This window comes from Molothrus aeneus, chromosome 5 (genome assembly GCF_037042795.1).
Source record: "Molothrus aeneus isolate 106 chromosome 5, BPBGC_Maene_1.0, whole genome shotgun sequence".
Classification (NCBI taxonomy): Eukaryota; Metazoa; Chordata; class Aves; order Passeriformes; family Icteridae; genus Molothrus; species Molothrus aeneus.
Window position 1 is genome coordinate 41,584,982 of NC_089650.1, and position 20,661 is coordinate 41,605,642.

Genomic DNA, 20,661 nt, shown 5'->3' on the forward strand with positions numbered 1-20,661 from the left:
TACAATCATCTCTTCTATCTACAGAAGGCTGCTTTTTAAGCAATTTGCCTTCATAAGTAGTAAATGAAGAGGAAGGTGGGATTCAGGAACACTTTAGTGGTTAGGAGCTGACTGACTTTCTCTGGGCCCAGTGAATAGTTCTAGGTATTTTTTCCTACAAGCTGGTTGAACTTGTTCTTTTATGCTTTGCACAAAGATACTGAATTGGGAATGCTTGATTGATTTTAGAGTTTCTACTACATTAGTCATAACTATGACAAGTGTTCTAGGTTTAATCCATAATGCATCAGCATACCCTGTCTACAATGCAGTTTTTGGAATGATCTCCAAGACTTTCCCAAGGAGGCACCATAGAAAAAGCCATATGTGGAAGCTCTAAAGGCAAAAGCATTTCTTTTTTGTACTGATTCTATTTGTTAGCAGTCAGCTTCATGAGTTTGACCAAAGATGGCATATATAAATAGATTGTTTACTACTTGTGAGACCTCTTGACTGTAGCAATTTTGCTAATTCCTGTAAAATCCTGGAGAGTAAAATTCAGGGTGCTAATTGACTAGACTCCAGGTTTCCCAAGAATAAGTCCTGTCATGCCATGCTGGTGGGAGAGAAAGACCCTGATGTTCAGAAACATGCTGAATTCACTGCCTAAGCCCTGTGCAGTGAGGGCCTAAAAGCAGCAAGAAGTTGAGGAAAAGATGTGGGAATTTGCATTTGCTTGGAAACATTTATTCTGTCCTCATGAATCTCCTGAAAGGGAAGAAAACTGTAAATATAAAGATTTCTCATTTTTGAGGAAATGAGTCTATGACCAAGGGTAAGATGAAATCAGTCAGGTTTCTGTTCCAAAAAGTCCATGTCTTCTTGCAGGGAAGATAAGTGTAGATAAATGGTACTGCTTAAGGATTAGGAGTGTCTTTGAATAAAACCTCTTTAAGTCTCTGAAGCCAGATTTGTTTGGTGGTAGGGTTTTTTTTTCTAAGAAATGGAGAAAAGGATGACATTCATTTGCAGAGTTGGAATTTTGAAATGTATATGATACCACATAGAGATTCTACATTAAAAATGTGAAAACCTATGAAGAAATATCACAGGCTTTGTTTTTCTTGGGAGTTTTTCTGGGAGGGAAAACAAGGTAGGAGATAAGTTACTGCTGATCAGTCTTAAACTGTTCTGATGAATAGACAATTCCAGGTATATAGTAGTTACCCCTTCTGTTTGATAGTATCATCCTGATCATAGAGGTCTTTTCCAACCTAAAGAATTCTTTGATTCCATGGTATTACCTCTCCCGTTGAATCCTGGTGTCATCCAAAAGGTAACTGATTAATATTTGGAAGAGAAATTTGAGTCCATGAATCCAGAATAAATCCATACCATCTTGGGCAGCTAGGACATAACATCCTTCTGTAGGAACAGTGTTTCACAGACAATTTCTTCCTGATTTTTAAGATAGGACAAGTTTAATAGGAAACCAGGAAGTAAGAGGAATTAAAATTCTATCAGATTTTTGATAGCTAAGTAAAACTGGACTGGGTTATTCTCTAGTTATTGGAGGAAAAGTTTGGCAAGCCAAGTTGACCAGAGCCCAGTAACAGACTTAAATATCAGGCCTAATGTACTGTTTTAAGTTTTTAGATAAATTGTGTGTGTCTCTAGAAAACAGATAATTTGCCACTTGAGTCAGGATAAGCCTCTGGCAAGAGGTATTGGCCTGAATTGAAGCCAGGGGATTGTTGGACTTGAGGAAAGGGAAGGAAAGGATCAGATTAAAATGGAAGCTCTTCCATTTTAAGCAGAATTGAAGGATCCAGGTTTCCTGTTGAAGAACATCTTTCAGCTTGATTGAATGCTGCGGTGACAGCATTTTCTTAATCTAGACCCATTGTGTTTCAATTGGGAAATTGTAATTTTAATATTTCTGCAGTAGTAAAATATACAAAACAGGAGATAGAGCTTCAGGAAAGAATGTGCCTTTGAATAAGTTGCCCGCTCTTCAGGATGTCTGAAGCCTCTAAGCTGCACATTATAGATGACAATACACTTCCCTCAACAGGTTGGAAAAAGCACTGGGATTTAATTATAACATCTAGATTTCTGTATAGAAAAGTATGGGTTATGTGGATCACTTCAAGTCCAGGATGGCTCCCCCTAAATCAAAGCGAATGTGTTGGCTGCTCTGTTGGACTGTTGGTGTCTCTGTGCTCTCTGCAGCCTCACTTGCTTGGCAGGACTCTGTGCTGCTTGGCAGTCTTACTTGGCTGGCTCTGGCCATTCAGGATTTGTGGCACCAAATGGACAAATCAACTCCCAACTTTACATGCAGGGCTACCTCTTGCTAACACAGTACTCTCTTGAGATGTAGGTAGATTTGGGGATGGTTCATGGAAAAATTATCACAGTTGGCACCATCATGCTCCTTGTTTCCAGACGGTGGCACATGAACCCTAAAGCTGATTGACAGATAAGTAGTTCAGGTCTGTCAGAATTGGAGCTTGTTCTCTGAATAGTGCAGAAGACATTAGGTGCTTTGTGGACTTGTAATCGCTGCAGAAGCAGAATTGTGCAAATGTAGTTGTGCTCTATATAAATTAAATTCAGCTAAACACCAAGATGCTTCAGCATTAAGCCAGTTTGGTTGTCTGCATGTTTGATGCACAACTTGGGCAACTGAGAGTTTACTGTACTTTCTGGTGTCTGTGTTGGTCATCAGTATTGTATAGTTATTTTTTGTTTACTTTGGTTCTCAAAATGGATCTGCTTTGCTGTGATGAGACCAAGTTACTCACCATATCAAATTAGTCAAAATCCTATTAACACAGGCTATTGGTGAATAGTAGGTGAGGGAAGTCAAGGAAGCATGTACTGCTGTGAGATGTCCAAATTTTTTTATGTGCATCACAGGTATTGTGTTGAGCTCTGGGTAATGGAAATTACTCAGGGCAACAGTTCCAGATATCATGTGGTCTTCTTGAGAATTTTTCATCTCTAGGCATGTAAATTTCTGTGCTACAAAGATTTTTTTTTTAAGAATGTCAGCAATGAAAACCAGTTCATCCTTCTCAGTATTAAATATTTTAGAGTGTCAGTACTGAATGAGTTTCTGCATGCAAATGCTAAAGCAAAGACAAGTTTCTGCAGCCTCTGTAAGTATGCTTTCTAAACCAGCAGCTAGATCAAACCTGGTAAGATAAAATGTAGTTACATCCTGCAACAAGAAGACTAGAGTTAAAATGATGATGACATCCTTGTTTTTGAGCATTTATGGGAATTTAGGGGAAGACAAAAACTTTATCCTCATATGTTTGTCTTAATGACTGTTGGCTGTTAAAGGACCAAAAATGTTAGTTTTTCTAATTTTTTAAAGGAGACTATGAAGAGCCTATCAAGTAGGACCTTGATAAAAACAGCATTGGAATTAGATAATTTAAAAAAGTGTAATGGATGAGATTGGGATAGAAGTGTAGGTAGAAGTATGGCTGATGTCAACTTAGAAGAAAGATAACACTGTCTAAAAAGGAAAACTAGATGGAGAAGAGGAGTGCAGTATTTAGAGATGTGATGTTTAGAGATCTCTTGGAGCTCAGTAAATCAGTTTCTTGATATGGCTACAGTGCTTAAACCATGAAGTTCACCTCTGGAAAGAATTGCTAGCGCTTATCTTCTGTAATAGTGTATGCCTTTCTCTGGGTTCTGCTTTGAATGACTAAAGTGGAATTACTAGGCAAAAATACAAAGCTTTTAGGGGCTGGCTAAATAATAGGTATTGTTTTTATGAATATTTCTGCTTGTAGTTCTGAATTGTTCAGTTGTGGTGGTCCAATAGTGGTCCAGTGATAGAGGCAAAAATGCTTGTAATCTTAATGCGAAAGATTATAGAACTTCTTTCTAAACACCAATTAGCTCAGGTGCTCTTGAATATTCTTAAAGAGCAAATTACCATAAATATAAACAAAAGGCCATGTTAACATCATATCTACTTAATCTGTAGCAGCGTATTGCAAGGAGTCTTTAACTGGCTTCGAAAATGACTAATTTAAAATGTTGTTTTTTGGCAAATCATCAAAATCAATTTCCTGTTACAGGGATAGTTTCTCTTATTTTTATCTTCTCTAAAATAGCCTTTTCTCTATGAATTTATTCATGCTTAAATGACATGATTCAGCTACCACTAAGCAGGAACAATTCTATCAGGTTCATGCTTCATGAATGTAGTGGAGTTATCTCCTGACACCTGCATGGCTTGTGAAGTGCTTGGTTACAGTTCATTAGCCCCTTTTGAGTACCTGGGGAAAAATTGAGCACTTGAAAGGCATTCCTAGTGTTGAGAGATGAATTACTTTTTTTCCTCAATGTTTTTAATATAGGAACCTTGAATGCCTCATTTAATAAATCAGAACTTGAGAAAGCAGATAAAATTTAGAACAGAGATGTAACTGAGAGAAGAGAAAGATTGAAAAGATTGTAGAAAAGATTGACAACAAAAATATGGTTCTTTAATGGAAAGAATCTCCTGTCACAGCAATGCCATATATAACTTCTTGATTAACTTTTAGTGCATCTTCCAAAATATGATTTCTCTCTGTTTTTTGGGGGTTTTTTTTGTCTTTACTGACTTCTGCTCCTTGTTGCAAAGATTTTTTTTCAGTCCCACTCATTTTATGGTATTAGGAAAAAAGTTCTAAGACAAGGACTTAGAACTAAGCTTAATTTCCCATCTGTACTCTAACAGAAATTATCTAGTTTGCCCTCAGGAACTGAAATGGTTATAAATTCAGATCTTACTTGGCTAAGATTGTTTTTTCCCCTCTCTACCCCTTTCTAACAAGTTTCCATAATCATGGTGTTGCCCACGCTCCTGGGAAACAATTCCTTGTGTGTCAAGTTCACTAGTGTCTTAGTTCATAAGTAACATGTCTGATCATTCTCTCAGGTCACTGTGTAGTAATGATGGGATTGTCACCTGACTGTCATGACAAACTGTATCCCTGTCTCCTGGAGCAATCTTCAATTCAAGGCAGATCATCAGTTTTCTGTATATGTCACAACTGTGTTCCACCAATTATAAGCTTGTGCATGAATTACACCTTGGTGGTTTTGCTCTGTTATGAAATACTGTGAAAAAAGGTTGAAAAAATTCTGAGGCAAGTTTTCTTAAAAATGTCTTATGTACTCTGTTAAGCTGCACATTTGTAGTCTTGGGCCCATTTGAGTTGTTCACTGTGGGCTCACTACAGTGTGTGCTTTGCAAGGTTCTAGTGCTTTAAACTGGGGAGTTTTCACTAAAGGGATTTGTTCCTGTTCTTCCTCCCTCCAGGAGTCAATGTAGGCTCAGTTCATGAGTGAGTAAGGGGTAGTTTAGTTTTTATCCCAAAGTTCTGTTGTGTTGACAATTTATTAATAGTCATTCTTTAATTTATTTTAATTCATTAAGAACTTACTGTGAAGACTCATGAAATCTCAACTGATTAATATTAACTCTCTTTCCTACACTTTGAGTTCTTGTAATTTGGCTTTCAGTCTGTAACTTGGAACTATTGCAGTCATTACTGAAAATATAACTTGTTAATGCGAGCTGCCTTGATTTCCTGCACTTGTTATTTTTCTCATCTCTTCACCCAAGCAAGAAGTGCCAGTAGTGTGATCCTGTGAGTTGGGATAACTAAGTATGTGTGTGAGCTGATGGCTTCTGTTGCTTTGATAACGGTTTTGTATTTTCAGAGTATCACAGTGCATATAATTTGTGCTTTGTCTATTTTTAAAAGACCTAACATCACAATCCAACTAACAAAACCCAAGAGCTTGGCAGGGTAAGCATTCTTTTGGAGAAGAAATTTACACCTTCAAAGTGTTAATAACAGAAACTTTTATATATCATGACTTGAAATTTCTTAATTCCGAAACTGCAGAACAAGTAAATACACTTGCAATGTAATGAGTAAAATGTTTCATTTCAAATTAGGATCATTGAATTCCAATACAAAACAGAATAAAAAAATTAATCCACTTCAAAATAATATTTTGGAAAATGTAAAACTAATAAACTGTTGAAATTCTTTTGCCTGCTGTTGCTCTTTTCACACTGGTTTTTAGTTTGGATCAAAACTCAGAAATGAAACCTGCACTGTGTATACTGATGGAATGTGGTCTTATGTTTCTGTTGCCAGCTTCCAAAGTGTATGTGTTCTGACAGCTATAGCCTACATATTAATTAGCAGTGTATATTTTTCCAGTGAACAACATGATAAAAATTACACAAAACAGGATTTATTTATTGCCTCCAATAAATTTGTTTGAGCTGAAAACACTTGAATTTTATTCTATAAGGCCAACAATGGCTTTAGCTCTGATACCTCAAAGGTCAGCTTTTTCCTTTTTGTGATAAGGATTGTCTGCTTCTGTACTGGAGTAGACTCAAACCAGACCATTCCAACATTTGAAGGGGCTGGGAGTGAGTGGTAATGTAATTTCTGGAAGAATTGTCTTTTGGAGCTCACTCTGAGCTCTCTGTCTGGATATGACAGCTGCAAGAAGACGGCTTATTGCAAATATTGTCTCTAAATGCTGTAAAATAAAAAAAAAGAATCTCATTTGTTGATAATGCAAGTAAGTGAAACAAAAGGCTATAATGGGTTTAAATTTTTTATGCTGTCTTAATGAAGTATTAGCAGCAAGATATGTTTAAACAATATTTCTTCTTACAGTGATGGTTAATGTTAATAACTGAAGTGTAGACAGTTTGAGACTTGAAAAGTCTAAGCATTATGCATGTCTATATATATGTGCACACAGGAAACCTCGACCTGTCTCTCAGCTGGTTGCACAACAGGTTCCTCAGCAATTTGTGCCCCCTACACAATCAAAGAAAGAGAAAAAAGACAAAGTAGAAAAGGAAAAAAGTGAAAAGGAAACAACAAGCAAAAAGAACAGTCATAAGAAAACCAGGTAAAAAATTTAGAAACTTTTGCGGTATTCATAAAATGTCATTTATGAACAAAAATAAGAAAGTGTTCTTTGATTTTACTGGTTTCTAAGTGCTGTGGCAAACAGCTAGGCTATATATTGGTGTGAAGTTTTTTGGTTTAGGCTGTCTATAAAATACGAAGAAGACCTGCAGTATGTACTTGTGGCCAGAAGATGGAGATCAGCTGAACAGAGAAAGAAAGAAAGACTTTTTAAGGGTTATTTAGTGTATTGTTTTAAGAGTTTATAGAAGTGTTTTTCATACCATACAAAACTGTTGATAGGCAAATTGATGATATTAATATCTGGAAAAAAGAGGGGATGGGAGTGATTAGTTTTCATGCAAAATAGTAGTGGGAGGAGAGAGAACCAGTACCAGACTAGAGATGAGTAGGGAAAATAACTTGGTTATTGATAGCCTTGTAGAACCCTTCAGCTTTGAAGGGCTGAACTAGGACATAAATTAATGTGACAGGATAAGGTATGTCAATTACCTAGTGACAGAACTCTCTATGCCACATCTGGAATGCTGAAGGACTCTTAGAAGTGAAAAAATGAAATATTGCAGTACAGACAAGCAGTTGTAAAAGCCTTGATCTTGCTGTAAGGAAGGAGGGTGCAAACTGCTAAACAAAAGCAGCAGGTTTAATCTCCAATTCATCATAATCTAAGCATAAATTTATTGTGGCAAGAATGCTGTGTCAAAAAAGCTGAAAAGTGTATAAGACATGTAGTCTAAGCAAATGTGGGAAGAACTATTGATTTTTTTTCTTTTTTTTTGGAAGCACTCCAAAATAGCCCAGCCAAGAAATATCCTTTGGGATTAGTTATGCAGAGAAGTAGCAGATGCTTCTGTTGTGCCTGAAATAGGATCATTAGGATCAGAACAAGGAAGAGACTGAGTCAGTAGAGAGCAGTCATTAGGAAAGTCATGGTTAGGATTAAGGACACTGAGGTGTTATTTCCTTTCATTTTTTCTCTTTTAAATACTCAAATCTACAAGCTTACCTCATGCAGCTGAAGTACTTCAGTTATGAAGCATTTGATGTTAGCGTAGTTAAGCCAATTATAAATTGAAATATTGAGTAAATTGCAATAATACAGTAAAAATGCAAAAAGTGAGACAGGGAAAGATTAAGGAAATTTGAAAAAGACCTAAAATAAAATCTTGGGCCAAAATACCAGTATGATCTTGCATTAAGAATTGATTTTTTTTTTTTTTTTTAATGCTTCAAACAGTTAATTTTTTCCAAGAATTGTTTCACTAGATACAATAGTAAGTTAAGAATGCCTGATTAGTTTAGGCGGATTTCTTCAGTATTTTTTAAAAAAAGGATATCCTTTTCTTTTTGCCTTAAAATGTATATATTATTGCTGGAAACAACTACAAAAATCTTCATGCACACTCAGTATAAGTAATAATCTCCAGGTACACAGCACTTGCACATGTTGATAATTCTGAATTTTTCACTCTATTCCCATGATGCACATCAGCAGATTTTCAATTTTTTCTGAGTTACTTCAGTCATGCTGCTTCAGCCTCAGGGGAGCATGATGTCAAAGCCTATCTCAGTTGTAGTGGAGAAAAGACACGAGTTGTTTCAGCTGAAGTGAATGGGAACAAATTCTACTTCAAACAAAGTTGATGATAGGGTAGAGGTTAGAGCTGTGCTGTTATCACACCTGCAAACATGTGGTGTCATTATTTTATTGCAGCTTGAGCCAATGGTAGCTGTGGAGTCAGTAAAATGCACAGATTGTGCTGTTCATAGCTGCTTGTGTAAATTCAGCTGTCTGGTATCAGTTTTTCATGGTGATCATGGGAAAGGACTAAATTGAAAGTATTTTATGCATGTCACCAGCAAAAATATGATGTCAAAACAGAAGTCAAATTATTCTTTAGTTCTTTTTGTTGTGAAAAATTAAACAGTTGAAAGATTGAATGAAGATACTTAGTCTGTCAACACTATGTATCATTCATCTCTGCATAATTTAAAACAGACGATACCAGGAATAACAGTTATACTGTGAACACAAAGTCCAGTTCAAATTGTATGCTAGAGGTCCTAGTGAGGTTTTGAAATAAGGTAACACCTGCTGCAAGTTAACACTGTCTGTCCTGTTGAATTCAAAAGACAGACACCAACATCTTCATTACTGAACCTAATTTTCTACTTAGAATTGTTGCTTCAGGCTGCTGCAGGGATGGATGTTTCCCTGGATCAAATTTATAACTTTGCACAGTCACAATAAAGAAAGAATTGGGTTTTAAAAGTAAAAACCTTCACAGATTGCTGGATAGTGACATTATTAAAAATGTCAACTTATAAATAGTTTTACGAGATGGTAATGTGTTATATTCAACTATTTCAATGTAAAACATACTAGGAAACACTCCACTGTTAACACTTCTGGTACTTTGTTTTCCTACATATTACATGTTGCAAAAAGAAGTCTTATATACACATTTGTTCTCCTGAGCTCCTAAAAAGTAAGAGGGAGACAAGATAATAAGATGGTATGTGTACTTTTAATATGATTATTTCCTTTATTTAGGCCAAGGTTGAAAAATGTGGATCGAAGTAGTGCTCAGCATTTGGAAGTTACCGTTGGAGATCTGACAGTCATTATTACAGACTTTAAGGAGAAAACTAAGTCACCACCTGCTTCCAGTGCTGCTTCTGCAGATCAACACAGTCAGAGTGGTTCTAGCTCTGACAACACAGAGAGGGGAATGTCCAGGTCATCTTCACCCAGAGGAGAAGCGTCGTCACTGAACGGGGAATCTCATTAAAGTTTATTTCCTCCAATTTCATTAGTGTCTTCAAAACATGCAAATACGTAAGTTCTGTCACCACATTTTCATGACAAATTAGTCATGCATAATTGATATGTTGACTGGAACATAATGCAGTTTAAAAAAAAGAAAGAAAAAAAGTGCAGTGATAGTAACAGCATGAAGCTGAGTCAGGGGAGGTTTAGGTTAGATACCACGAAAGGTTTCTCACCCAGAGGGTGGCTGGGCACTGGAACAGGCTCCCCAGGGAAATGGTCACAGCACCAGCCTGACAGAGTTCAAGAAGAGTTTGGACAACACTCTCAGGCACATGGTGTGACTCTTGGGGCTGTCTTGTGCAGGGCCAGAATTTGGACTCGATGATCCTTTTTGGTCCCTTCCAACTCAGCTTATTTTGTGATTCTATAGTAATTTAAATGCTATCAACGAATGCTTATGAAGCATCTTCAGACCAACTTTTTAATCTACATGTGTAAGGGTGCCATGAAAATGTGGTTTGAATGTTCATTATGCAGTGTTATCGGTATGTCCATTTTCACTTTTAGTTTAGTGAATTCTAACACAACTCTTGGAATCTCTACTATTGGCATGTACTGAATTTAAATTTTTATAACATAGTTCAAGCTGCCTAAATATGTATTATTTGAGAATTGTGAAACATAGTTATATGTATGCAAGTCAAAGATCAACTTAATCAATTATTGCTGCAACAGAATTTTCATAATAATTATCTTCTTAAAAACACCTGCTGGTACTTGGTGTGGTTAAATAGGAAAAATGTTATTAAAGAAAACATTTGTATGGATTTTTGCCAATGTTTGACACATTTTACTAGATTACTGTTACTGAATTATGTTGATGGTTTTACCAATATTTTTTGACACTTAAAACACTTATTGTAATGTTTACAAGCAAAATAGAAAACACATTCTAAGCATTGATTAGTTAACCTTTCAATTCAGGTGAAGTACTGCATTGTCGCTGTACACTGGTATTTTGTGTTGTGTAACAAATATTGAACCTCAGATGGTGATGCATTTGGCAAAAACTATTTGGAAATATGAAAGTTTGGAAAAGCTTTAAAAAGAACAGATCTGCAGTTCTCATTTCTGCTTAGTGCTGTTTCCTTGCCCCAGATTTTTCTAGTGTCACATAGTCACTTATCATTTAGTACAGGAATATCAGATGTTGCACAAGAAAAAGGAAATAATAATTCTATTATTTTTTTTGTTCCTGAATAAATTTCTTTAATATTGAATTGGCCTGTTAGAATATATTATGTCATAAATCATTGGAAAAAGACTCAGTATCCTACTTTATGGCATAAGCTGTCAACATTCACGCACTTAGCAATATACTGATAAAGAGCAAAACTATTTACAATACCACCTGGTATTATGTAAAATTACCAATAAAATATTTTTGTGAATACAGATTTTGCATTTTTGTTTACAACCAATAAGTGTTTTCATACATACATACATACAATTCATGTATAGATTTTAAATTATATAATCTGGTTCAGTACAAAAGTTCATTTAGCTCCTTTTAGTGAGGTAGGGCACTTACACTCCCGTGAGCCTTTTCTTTTTCATTCAAAGTAAATATATTTTTAAGCCTATGTGAAAGTTGGATGGACCTTCTTGGTAGTGAATCCAGCCCCAAATAATTACCTACATATGATATGTCTTCTTAACGGCTTAAAATAATTTTTGTAGCCCCTGACAATTGTGATGTTTGGTGGTTTCTTGTAGTAATGTATTTTTCTGTTTTTAATGCAGTACTTCTACAGGCACAATGGTACTGTTCTATTTTGTAAGATGCTAGTTGTGAAATACAGTTAGTTGCATAAAATGAGAGTCTGATGTGATATCTGAGAACATACATACCTCATTCCTTGGTGTTGCTGTTTAAACTTTTTAGACATCAAATGTTAATTATAGGCTGTTTCAGATGGTTAACTACTGACCTGTTTATTATGTATTCTGCTTTATCTTACTAAAAATAGGATGTCTGTTCATTGCTGTTACCTGGCCAAATTTAGTATCTGTAAAACATGCTTTTTAAGGTTCTTAAATGTTTTTGGGGCCGGGCTAGTGTTCAGAATAGCATACACTAGTTTTTAAAAGAAAAAATACATGCTTTGCATCTTTATTTTTTTATATTTTATTTTTAGGTGGGACTATTTGCAGAATATACTGATGTAATGGATTACAAAAGAGCTGAAACTGTTTAAGCAGTTTAAGGATAGTAAATCTCATTGCAAGAAGTTTTATGAAATGTGTTTCTAATTTGAAATGTAATGAATTCTAACACATTTCAGAATTCTTTGCAAAGAAATAGTAATCTATTACCAGTATTTCACTAAATGGGAAATGTATTTTTATTTAAGTTTATGTGAATAAACCACCCAGCACTGCCAACAAAAGGACTCTATCTTCAGAATTAAGTAGCTATTTGGTTTGAAGGGAAGGATGGAGTGGATTTTACTATGATTCAACTGTCTCTAGAGAATAATCTCAACAATGTGTTACAAGTATGGTTATCAAAAATAATGTAGAAAGTCTCCATGTTCATTATGGAACAAGACATTGAAGAGCAATTTCTACAACAGGTGCTACAGAAGTCAGCTAGGTTCTTAAAAGCTGTGGTGGTTTTAACTGAACAATTAGGTTGCCAGAGTTTTATTGCAATGATGCTTGTTTTAGCATTAAGCAAAGTTGAATTTTTGCCTGTTGGTGATTAAAAGAATGTGACAATACTGACAGCAGAGTAGACAAATTCTAAGCAAAATACTGCATTTGAGTCTGTTCATAATATAATTTAAATGAACTTCACTTTCATAATTTCTAAATAATTTTGACTTGTAGTAATCCTAAATCCTTTTTTCTAACTGTAAATATATTTAAAAGCATCTTTACTCCATTTATAAAAAGTGAAAATTTAATGTTGTAATGTGTTCTGATTAGGTATTTTTCTCTGTGATTGCTCTTTGCATAAGAACTGTTATTTGTTAAATCTATATATGCATCAGTCTTCAACAGCCATACATCCTGGGATGTTCATGAAATGGTGGCCCCACAAGGACAAGTGTGATAGTGTTCCATGTAAATGAGTTCCTTTATGTGCTGATTGATTGTCTGGTTTCAGAAAGGAAAAGGGGGGAGAAATGGGGGAAAATAAGTATAAATAGTTCATTGATAAAGTGTACAGTAATTCAGTCTCTTATCTTCCTAACTTTGCTATTAATTATCGGTGGTGTAAGAAAAAGAACAAATATCCAGTTGACTGATCTCTTTTTTTCATGAATTTAAATCTACGTATTGGAGATAAAAATTCTTCTACTCAGTAGCAGGTCGAATTATACCATATAAAATCTTCATTCCAACAAAGGAGGTAGTAATAAATAAATTACATTTCAAATTTTAATAATCTTGCTATTAAGAGTCAATAATTAAGAATATGACTGAAGTTTTAACCTATTATGTGTTTATCTAGATATTTATGTTTTGGGGCATAGATTGTAAAATCTCAAAAATAGTTTGATTTTATAATTTGTGCACTTTACATTTTTTTTAATATTATGAATAGCACATTTTAAGTAGCCATGTGAGTCAGTACTTTCTATAATTTGTTCAATTGGTTCACTGTAGTGTTTAGGCAGGTCTTCTAAACTTCAGATGTTGCATCTTAAATTCTTTACTTTTTTCTTCTCTTGTCTCAGAAGCGTGAGAGTTTCCTATGTTTTGCTGATTGATTTTACTTTGTTAACAGGACTGATTTGCCATGAAACTGTCTATTGTGTAATTTTTATCCAGGGTTCTTTAACTGTATCTGTTCGGGGTTTTTTTTCTGTAACATGCCTTTATTTGGCTCTTCTCCCTCCTAGGGAGTATGGGTATAATTCATTCAAAATCAGAAACTGTAGGGAAATAGAAAGGCATTTACATTTAATTTCTCCAAAGGTAACAGCAGGTGCTATACTTACAGTAAATTTAGCCTGTGCTTACTCAGGAATAAGATAGAAAAGATAAAAAGTTAATGCTGGTTTTGGCTAGTGGATCAGTCAGTCTAATATGGCATTTTGAAAATGCATACTTCTATCTCAATGTTAAGATTTGAGTGTGCTGGAAATACAGCTTGAGCTTTCAGAGGTTTTCTTAACCTGAAATTATGCCCCAGCTTATGTCAGAGTAGTCTCCGTTTGAAAGGTTATAACTTCAAACTAGCAAAAACTGTACATAAACTGTACAAACTGTAAAATCAGTCAAACTGTAGAAGCTCAGATGGTTTTCTTTTGTACTGTTAAAGTTTTAAAACGAGGAGAAACTGTTAAAAGAGACTTAGGAGACTTTTCTAAGACCACAATCATATTGAGCTTTGCTTGACATCTAAAGAACCTGTGTTTTAACAAGAATTAACTGGATTTAACCACTAATTAAACTTTGAAAATTACTTCACAAGTTAATTACAAATCAGTGCTCTGTAGAATGTCTAGAATGGAGTAAATGGTACAACAGCAATGGAAAACTGCATGCTTGCTGGAAAATACTATTATCCACCAGCAAGTCATGTTTACATGACTTTCCTAAGACATTATGCCAAAAGATTGTGATACGTCTGTGAACAAGGCTTAAACTGTACCATGAGATGCAAACAGTGAGAAAAAATGCAGTGAAAAACAAATTTGTTTCAGAACCTAGAATCTATGTAATGCAGGAGCTTATTACAGCCTCTCTTTAACTGTGTTGGTAATAAAAACAAACTACCACTGAATCACTCTGATGTATTCAATCCTAATCTTGCCCCTTTTATTATGGGAGACAAAAGTCATCAGAATGAACTTGCTGTGCCTGCTAATGGCAGATTTTAAAAGCAGACAGTTTAATAGGCACAGGAAGTTTTAGGTGTACTTTTAAGAAGTTAAACATGGAAGATAAAAGGCAAAAGCATATTCCATAGCTCTTAATGATTATTATTAAGAATAATTACAAGAGATTGCTGTCCCATTTGGGGTTTTGTAAAAGACAAAATTGTAACCTTATCTAATCGCTCTTTGTCCCATATGCTTAAAAAGAAAATTGCCACCAAAAATATTGTTCAGTAACAATATTCTAAAAAGTAGTTCTAAAATTTTAATTATTTTCTAGAAAGTATGGCATATCTTGGCAGATGGAGGACTATTTGAGCAGGACTATGTTTTCAGGATCTAGGCCACCTGGAAAAGTGTAGTCTTTGGTTACACTGTTTCCTGTCATGGTTTAACCCCAGCTGGCAAGTAGGTACCTGACAGCCTTGTGTGCATTCTCCCTCTGTGCACTGAGGGAGAGAATTCGAAGACTAAATCAGAAAACTCATGGGTTGGGATAAGGACCCAATTTAACAGGAAAAGCAAAAGCTGCACATGTAAGCAAAGCAAAACATTCACCACTTCCCATGAGCAGGCAGGTGTTCAGCCATCCCCAGGAAAGCAGAGCTCCTTCACAGGTAACAGTGACTGGAGTAGACAAACACCATCCCTCCAAACATTCTCCTCTCCCTTCTCTTTCCCTTGGCTCTATGTGCTGAGCACAGCACCACATGGTCTGGGACATCCCTGTGGGCAGCTGGGGTCACAATTCCTTGTGCACCCCCTGCCTCCTCACTGGTGTGACAGTAGAAGCAGAAAAGGCCTTGACTCTGTGTAACCTCTGCTCAGCAACAGCTGAACTATCTCTGTGTTATCAACAGTGTTTCCAGCACAAATCTAAAACACAGCCCCATGCCAGCTACTGTGAAGAAAATTAATTATCCTAGTCAAAACCAGCACATCTGTGTATAAATAATGATCTTGGTTAAAGCAAAGTGAACATGCTTCCTCAGGCTTTTAATACATGTAGCTGTAGACCAATGGAGCTCTAATTTACAGTGGAGTTACTGAGAAGATAGCTGAGGAAAGGAGACTATTAATGTATTTTTTTGATAACTTGCTAACCACATGCATGTAATTTTCCTCTTCTGTATGAAGAAGCAAAAGGATGCAGAAAAAGGAACGAAATGTGACCAAGGCAAATGAAATGTGGCTCATTACCTCTTCCCAAGATCATTAGATTCTACAAACTGCAAATTCTGTTTGGTTCACAGACAGTCCCAGGTATTTGTCACCAAAGAAGGATGGAGTTGTTCAATCACTTTTCATCTGTTAAGACAAGTGAGGGGTAAGGCCAGTTCTACTTTCTGAATACCCACTTGTGAACACGGAGATCTAATTTGCCATTTATATGCATCTAATATATAGCTGTCATCCATGAATAATCTATTTCAAGCTGATTCTTCTTTGCACAGAATAAATAAAAATACTTCAATGTCAAGCCCTGTTCCTGATGGCACAGATCTCTGAGCAGGAAAGTCTGGCATCTGACTGATCATCGTTCTGTAACAGCCTTCAGCTATGAATTAATCTAGGCAAGGGAAATCTCTTCAGGTTACATGTATTATCATTACTCCCACCTCTGAAGGAAACACATTCTGATTCCTGATACCTTCTTCTCTTTTCTTTTATTTCTCTTAAGCACATTTATAGTGTAAGTGGATGCAGTGAGTTTGAAATAATTTATTATGCCTGCTTTTTAAGTGGGGAATTTGACTGCTGTTCCCAGTTCTTGAACTATATTTTGGTTTCTTTAAGATCAGCATAGTCATACAGAATAATGGTATGTGGGAGCTTAGAGGTCAGTATCAATTTTGTCACTGTTGCTTTTGTTTCTATATAATTGACTACCTGAAGAGATTCTTGCTGAGCAAACTTAGTTACACTGATTCTGTACCATTCAAGCACTCTGTCTGAGGTACCTGGCATTCTATGATGCCAATTATCTGCATTTCTGCAAATGGTATTATTCTATGCTGGGAGGCTTCCAAATGTGGCAAAATAAGCAAAATTCTTTCCAGCTGATGGAGGCAAATGTTGTCAAGTAAAATGCTTTTAGTCCCCACTGGAGAAGGAGATCTGAGGAGCATGCGCAGATACTGAGTGCTTTCTTTGCTTTCCTACAGAAATTCCAAGTAGGAAGCTTCTGTTTCTAAAATGTCAAACACCTTCAAAAACCCTCAGTCCAACAAAATAAAACAGAGTAATAAGGAGGGGGAAAAGAAGAACAAAGAAAATGTATTTTCAGAATAATCCCTAGAAGAGCCATATAATGGCTTCTTTGTCTTTTTTGTCTGTTTAGTGTTCCTTTCTCTGTGTAGTGTATTGGAAGTAGGCAACACACACTTCTTAGAGGTGTGTCTTGCTTTATAATTCTTGATGGCTGTTGGTTGAATGACATTTGGCCTAAAGAAGTAGGGTTTTGTGAATTAAATAGTAAATACCATGAATATTTCACTCTTGCATACAAGTTATTTATTGAAAGGGTGGAAGCTTAGATGAAAGAGTTAGGAACAAAATTAATTCCTCTCATACAATTAGCTACTACACAATTTTAAAGGGTCTAATTCCTGGACTGCTAAGAAAAGGATAGCTTTATGTTGCAAGGGTGATATGAACCTAGACTAGAATGGATGTGGCTTCTGAAGAGTTTTGTGGCCAGTAATTCATATGGCTGTTTTCAGTGATTATTCCACACCTTAACCTGTTAATCTTGAAGCATTGTTAGAGCATCCTCACAAACAAATCAAAACTACCAACAGTACTGTCAGATGCTCTTAAAATTTACTAAGTGCCTTACACAGAGCATCACTGAGGCAATGATTCAATTGCAAGAAGTTTGATAAAAGATTTACTCCTGTAGTTGAAATCACAGGTTGTTGGTTGTAACCAAGGTTATGTTCCTGGTTATACACATTAGAATCTTACATTTTATTGCTGATATGAGTACCTAATGAAAAACAGTCCAGAAATTTTTAGGCTTTCAATTTGTAAAACACCCGTTGTTTGGAGGAGATTTTTTCTTCTAGCCAATTGTGATGGTCTAATGGAATATCACAGAAGTGAATAAAACTTGTATTTCTGGATGCTTTCACATTTCTCAGTTTCTCAGTCAAGGACAGTATTACCTTTCTTGGGAAGGGGGTACCTAAGTTGGTTTTGTTCATAGGCATTATGTTTATCCAACTAGTTTTTTAAGGATTTTATTATTAGAAAAAGGGCTTGTTATTTTGAAAACAAAAATCTTACCTGCCAGGTGTCTTCCCCAAAATGAGTAAGTGCCTTTTCTGTTCTGACTCTTAGAAGTATTTACTTTGACAAGATTGAATCTGAATGTCCTGGATGAACCAACTATTAAGTACCAAGTGTTACCAATGGCTTGAAATCCTTTCACTGAAACAACAAGAGACAGATTGTAAGCCACTTGAATTGTTTTGAGAACTGATGTTATCAGAAGTTTTATAACTGCTATGAGTAGTATACTTCTAAGAACAATGTAACTTTTCAGGAACTTGATATTGATAGGAAATAAATATTTATTAGAAGGAGTATATTAAATAAATATTTATTTACCAATTTGAGTAAGAGAAAATGTTACACCATGGGGGCAACAGTCTTGCTGTTAGCAGTCCTGACTACTTAATGGAAAGTAAAACTGAGGCCCTGGACTTGAACTATAAAAAAAAGGGTAGTATTTGGTGAGAGATTGGGACTGTGAATCTTGTGTCCGCATTCTAATAAAGTAATTTTTCCTACCTTAAGTTTTTACTAATTGTCAAGCAGAAAAGAAAGCATGAGCAGATATCAGTAAGAGGCCCTCTGGTTTAATTGGTGCTGCTTCCTATCTCTAGTGGATTTTTTTTAAATTTTTTTTTAAACTTTGCTCAGGACTGGTACAGCTGAAAGTATATTTTCCCTTCATTCTTAAGCCTAGACTTTGAATGGAGTTTCTCTGAGACACTTTTGTAGTGAAATCGTATTCCCTACAAACATTGAAGACAAAAATAAACGTCTCTGTGAATGAAAGATCTTGTGTGGTTGTAATTTTTTAATATACACAAATTTAATTAAAAAAATCTAAAGGTACTCTAAGAAAAGCATAGTATATTGGTCTACTTAAAAGGTCTCTGTAACACTCAGAAAGTACAGTTTGCATCATGAGATGCTACAAATTTTCTGTCTGATAAACTATGTTCAATTCTATCATAGCACTCCTTTAAAGATGACCATACATTAACCCATTGGGATACTGCCTCCAACTGACCTCTTCCTGACCTCAGTTCAAAGACTATTTTAAACAATTTAAAATTCTGAAAGCTTGCCAGGAAATCTGAGGGGAAGTGTCTGGAAAGAAAGAAACAGAAGGAATCACAGTGCAAAGACTTTTTTTTTACTATGATAAATAGTACACAATTAATGATAATGGAATTGTTTAAAAACTTACATCCCTATAGTTATTCCACACTGATGACATTGTTGGTTTCAGAGGAGCATAAACAGATGTTTTTGATGCCTAGAATAGTGACACACATTAAAATGCCTTTCCCAGGAATAAATTAATACTTCTTGCCTGGGAACAATTTGACAAGGAAATATTTTTGATGAAAACTAATGTGAGTGGACTGCAATCTTGACTGGCATTGGTGATGCTTAGGGTGTGTTATGATAAAATGGTAAATAAAATTATTAAGATGTTCAGAACCCCTCTCTGAACGTATTATTTGTACTGTCTAGGAGAAAGTGCAAGAAGTACAAGTGGGGAATTTGGAGATAAACAGCAGACTTTGGGAATTTGATCTCAAAAATGCCAAGAAGCCTCTGCTAATTTATTAGCAGAGATGATTCATTACCACTTTTGGTTATGATGGAAGTTGAGATATTCCTGGGAGTACTTCTGAAGCAAGAAACTATGAAAGCATCAATGCTTACAAATTAAAGTAACCAACGAGGTAAGAAACTTGAGGAGGCTTTGTCTAAGGCTTCATCTCATTCATCTCATGTGCTTTGCTACTGAAGCAGATTATAAAACAGTGGTCTGAGTGGGTTCTCTCAATTTGTCTTCAATTCTACAGCTCCCATGTTCAGTTCTCTGAATTGTTGCTTTGCAGTATGAGGCAAAGGTCCTACAGGGCATTCTTGAAAGAAGCTGATTCTTTTGTAAAGACCATTGGAGTTTCCCATTTGTGTAGCAGGTAACTGAAGTGTTGGCCAGGAGTACAGGAGCTCATCCCTGCTCCAAGGAGGCAGCATGTGAGGCTGGTACCTCCTTGGGTGCAGAATGCTTTAAATGACACCCTGTCATTATTGGGCATAGATCCCCAAGTGCAGGCAGCAAGTGTTGGGAAACTGTTGACGTAACGACCAAATTTGGTACTAGCAAAAGTAATGAGTAAATTGGCATCAGATACCAGAATAGGGCTATTGTCACTAATTAAAGGGGTCCAATTTAGTCTTACTTACTCATCTGTTTTGCAAGAACAGGAGGGATTCAAAAGAGGGGAGAGCAAGTTGTTAAGGCCTTCTATCACCCTTTTATTTATTTCTTTCAGCTATTGACTGTTCAGCCAGACTGCTACACAATTATGGGTCTGAAGATCAAAACAAATTTCTTAAATTCCACACAAATGTTTTGGCAGCCATGGGAGATCACAGCATTCCCCTGCAGATATGGGCCTGGTGCCTGGAGATAGTTTAGGACAGTGTCCAATTTTATTTTACCCTTTCTTGTCCTGAAAAAAAAAAAAAAAGAGTAAAAACTAAATTTGTAAAGCTACAGATTAAAGATGGGCAAAGGAAGGCTGAGTTATGTGTACATACAGTCCTGAGTTAGCAAAACTTCAAATTATTTTGGGTGTTTCAGGCTCGAAGTTCAGCACTACACAATATCCCAGCTCCTTGCTGGCTCTGCAGCAGAAGGGTCTGAGAGCAATGTAATTGACACCACAGATAAGGCAGTGTGATGGCTGCACACTCCAGGGCAGCACAGGGCAGGCTG

At 35.9% G+C, this 20,661-nt stretch overlaps 1 protein-coding gene across 2 annotated transcripts in view; it reads left to right on the forward strand.

Annotated features, from left to right (window-relative positions):
• The window catches only part of YAF2 (YY1 associated factor 2), a 31,708-nt gene extending 13,016 nt beyond the window's left edge, over positions 1-18,692 (forward strand). Inside the window, exons 1-3 of one of the 2 annotated variants that reach the window (XM_066550388.1) lie at positions 5,484-5,645; positions 6,790-6,942; positions 9,517-18,692. In XM_066550388.1, the coding sequence (XP_066406485.1) occupies positions 5,566-5,645; positions 6,790-6,942; positions 9,517-9,754 (471 nt within the window). In that variant the 5' untranslated portion in view covers positions 5,484-5,565 and the 3' untranslated portion in view covers positions 9,755-18,692. Of the gene's footprint in view, positions 1-5,483; positions 5,646-6,789; positions 6,943-9,516 lie in introns of those variants that run through there. The other variant, XM_066550387.1, reaches the window with a different exon arrangement.
• The last annotated feature ends 1,969 nt before the right edge of the window (positions 18,693-20,661 follow it).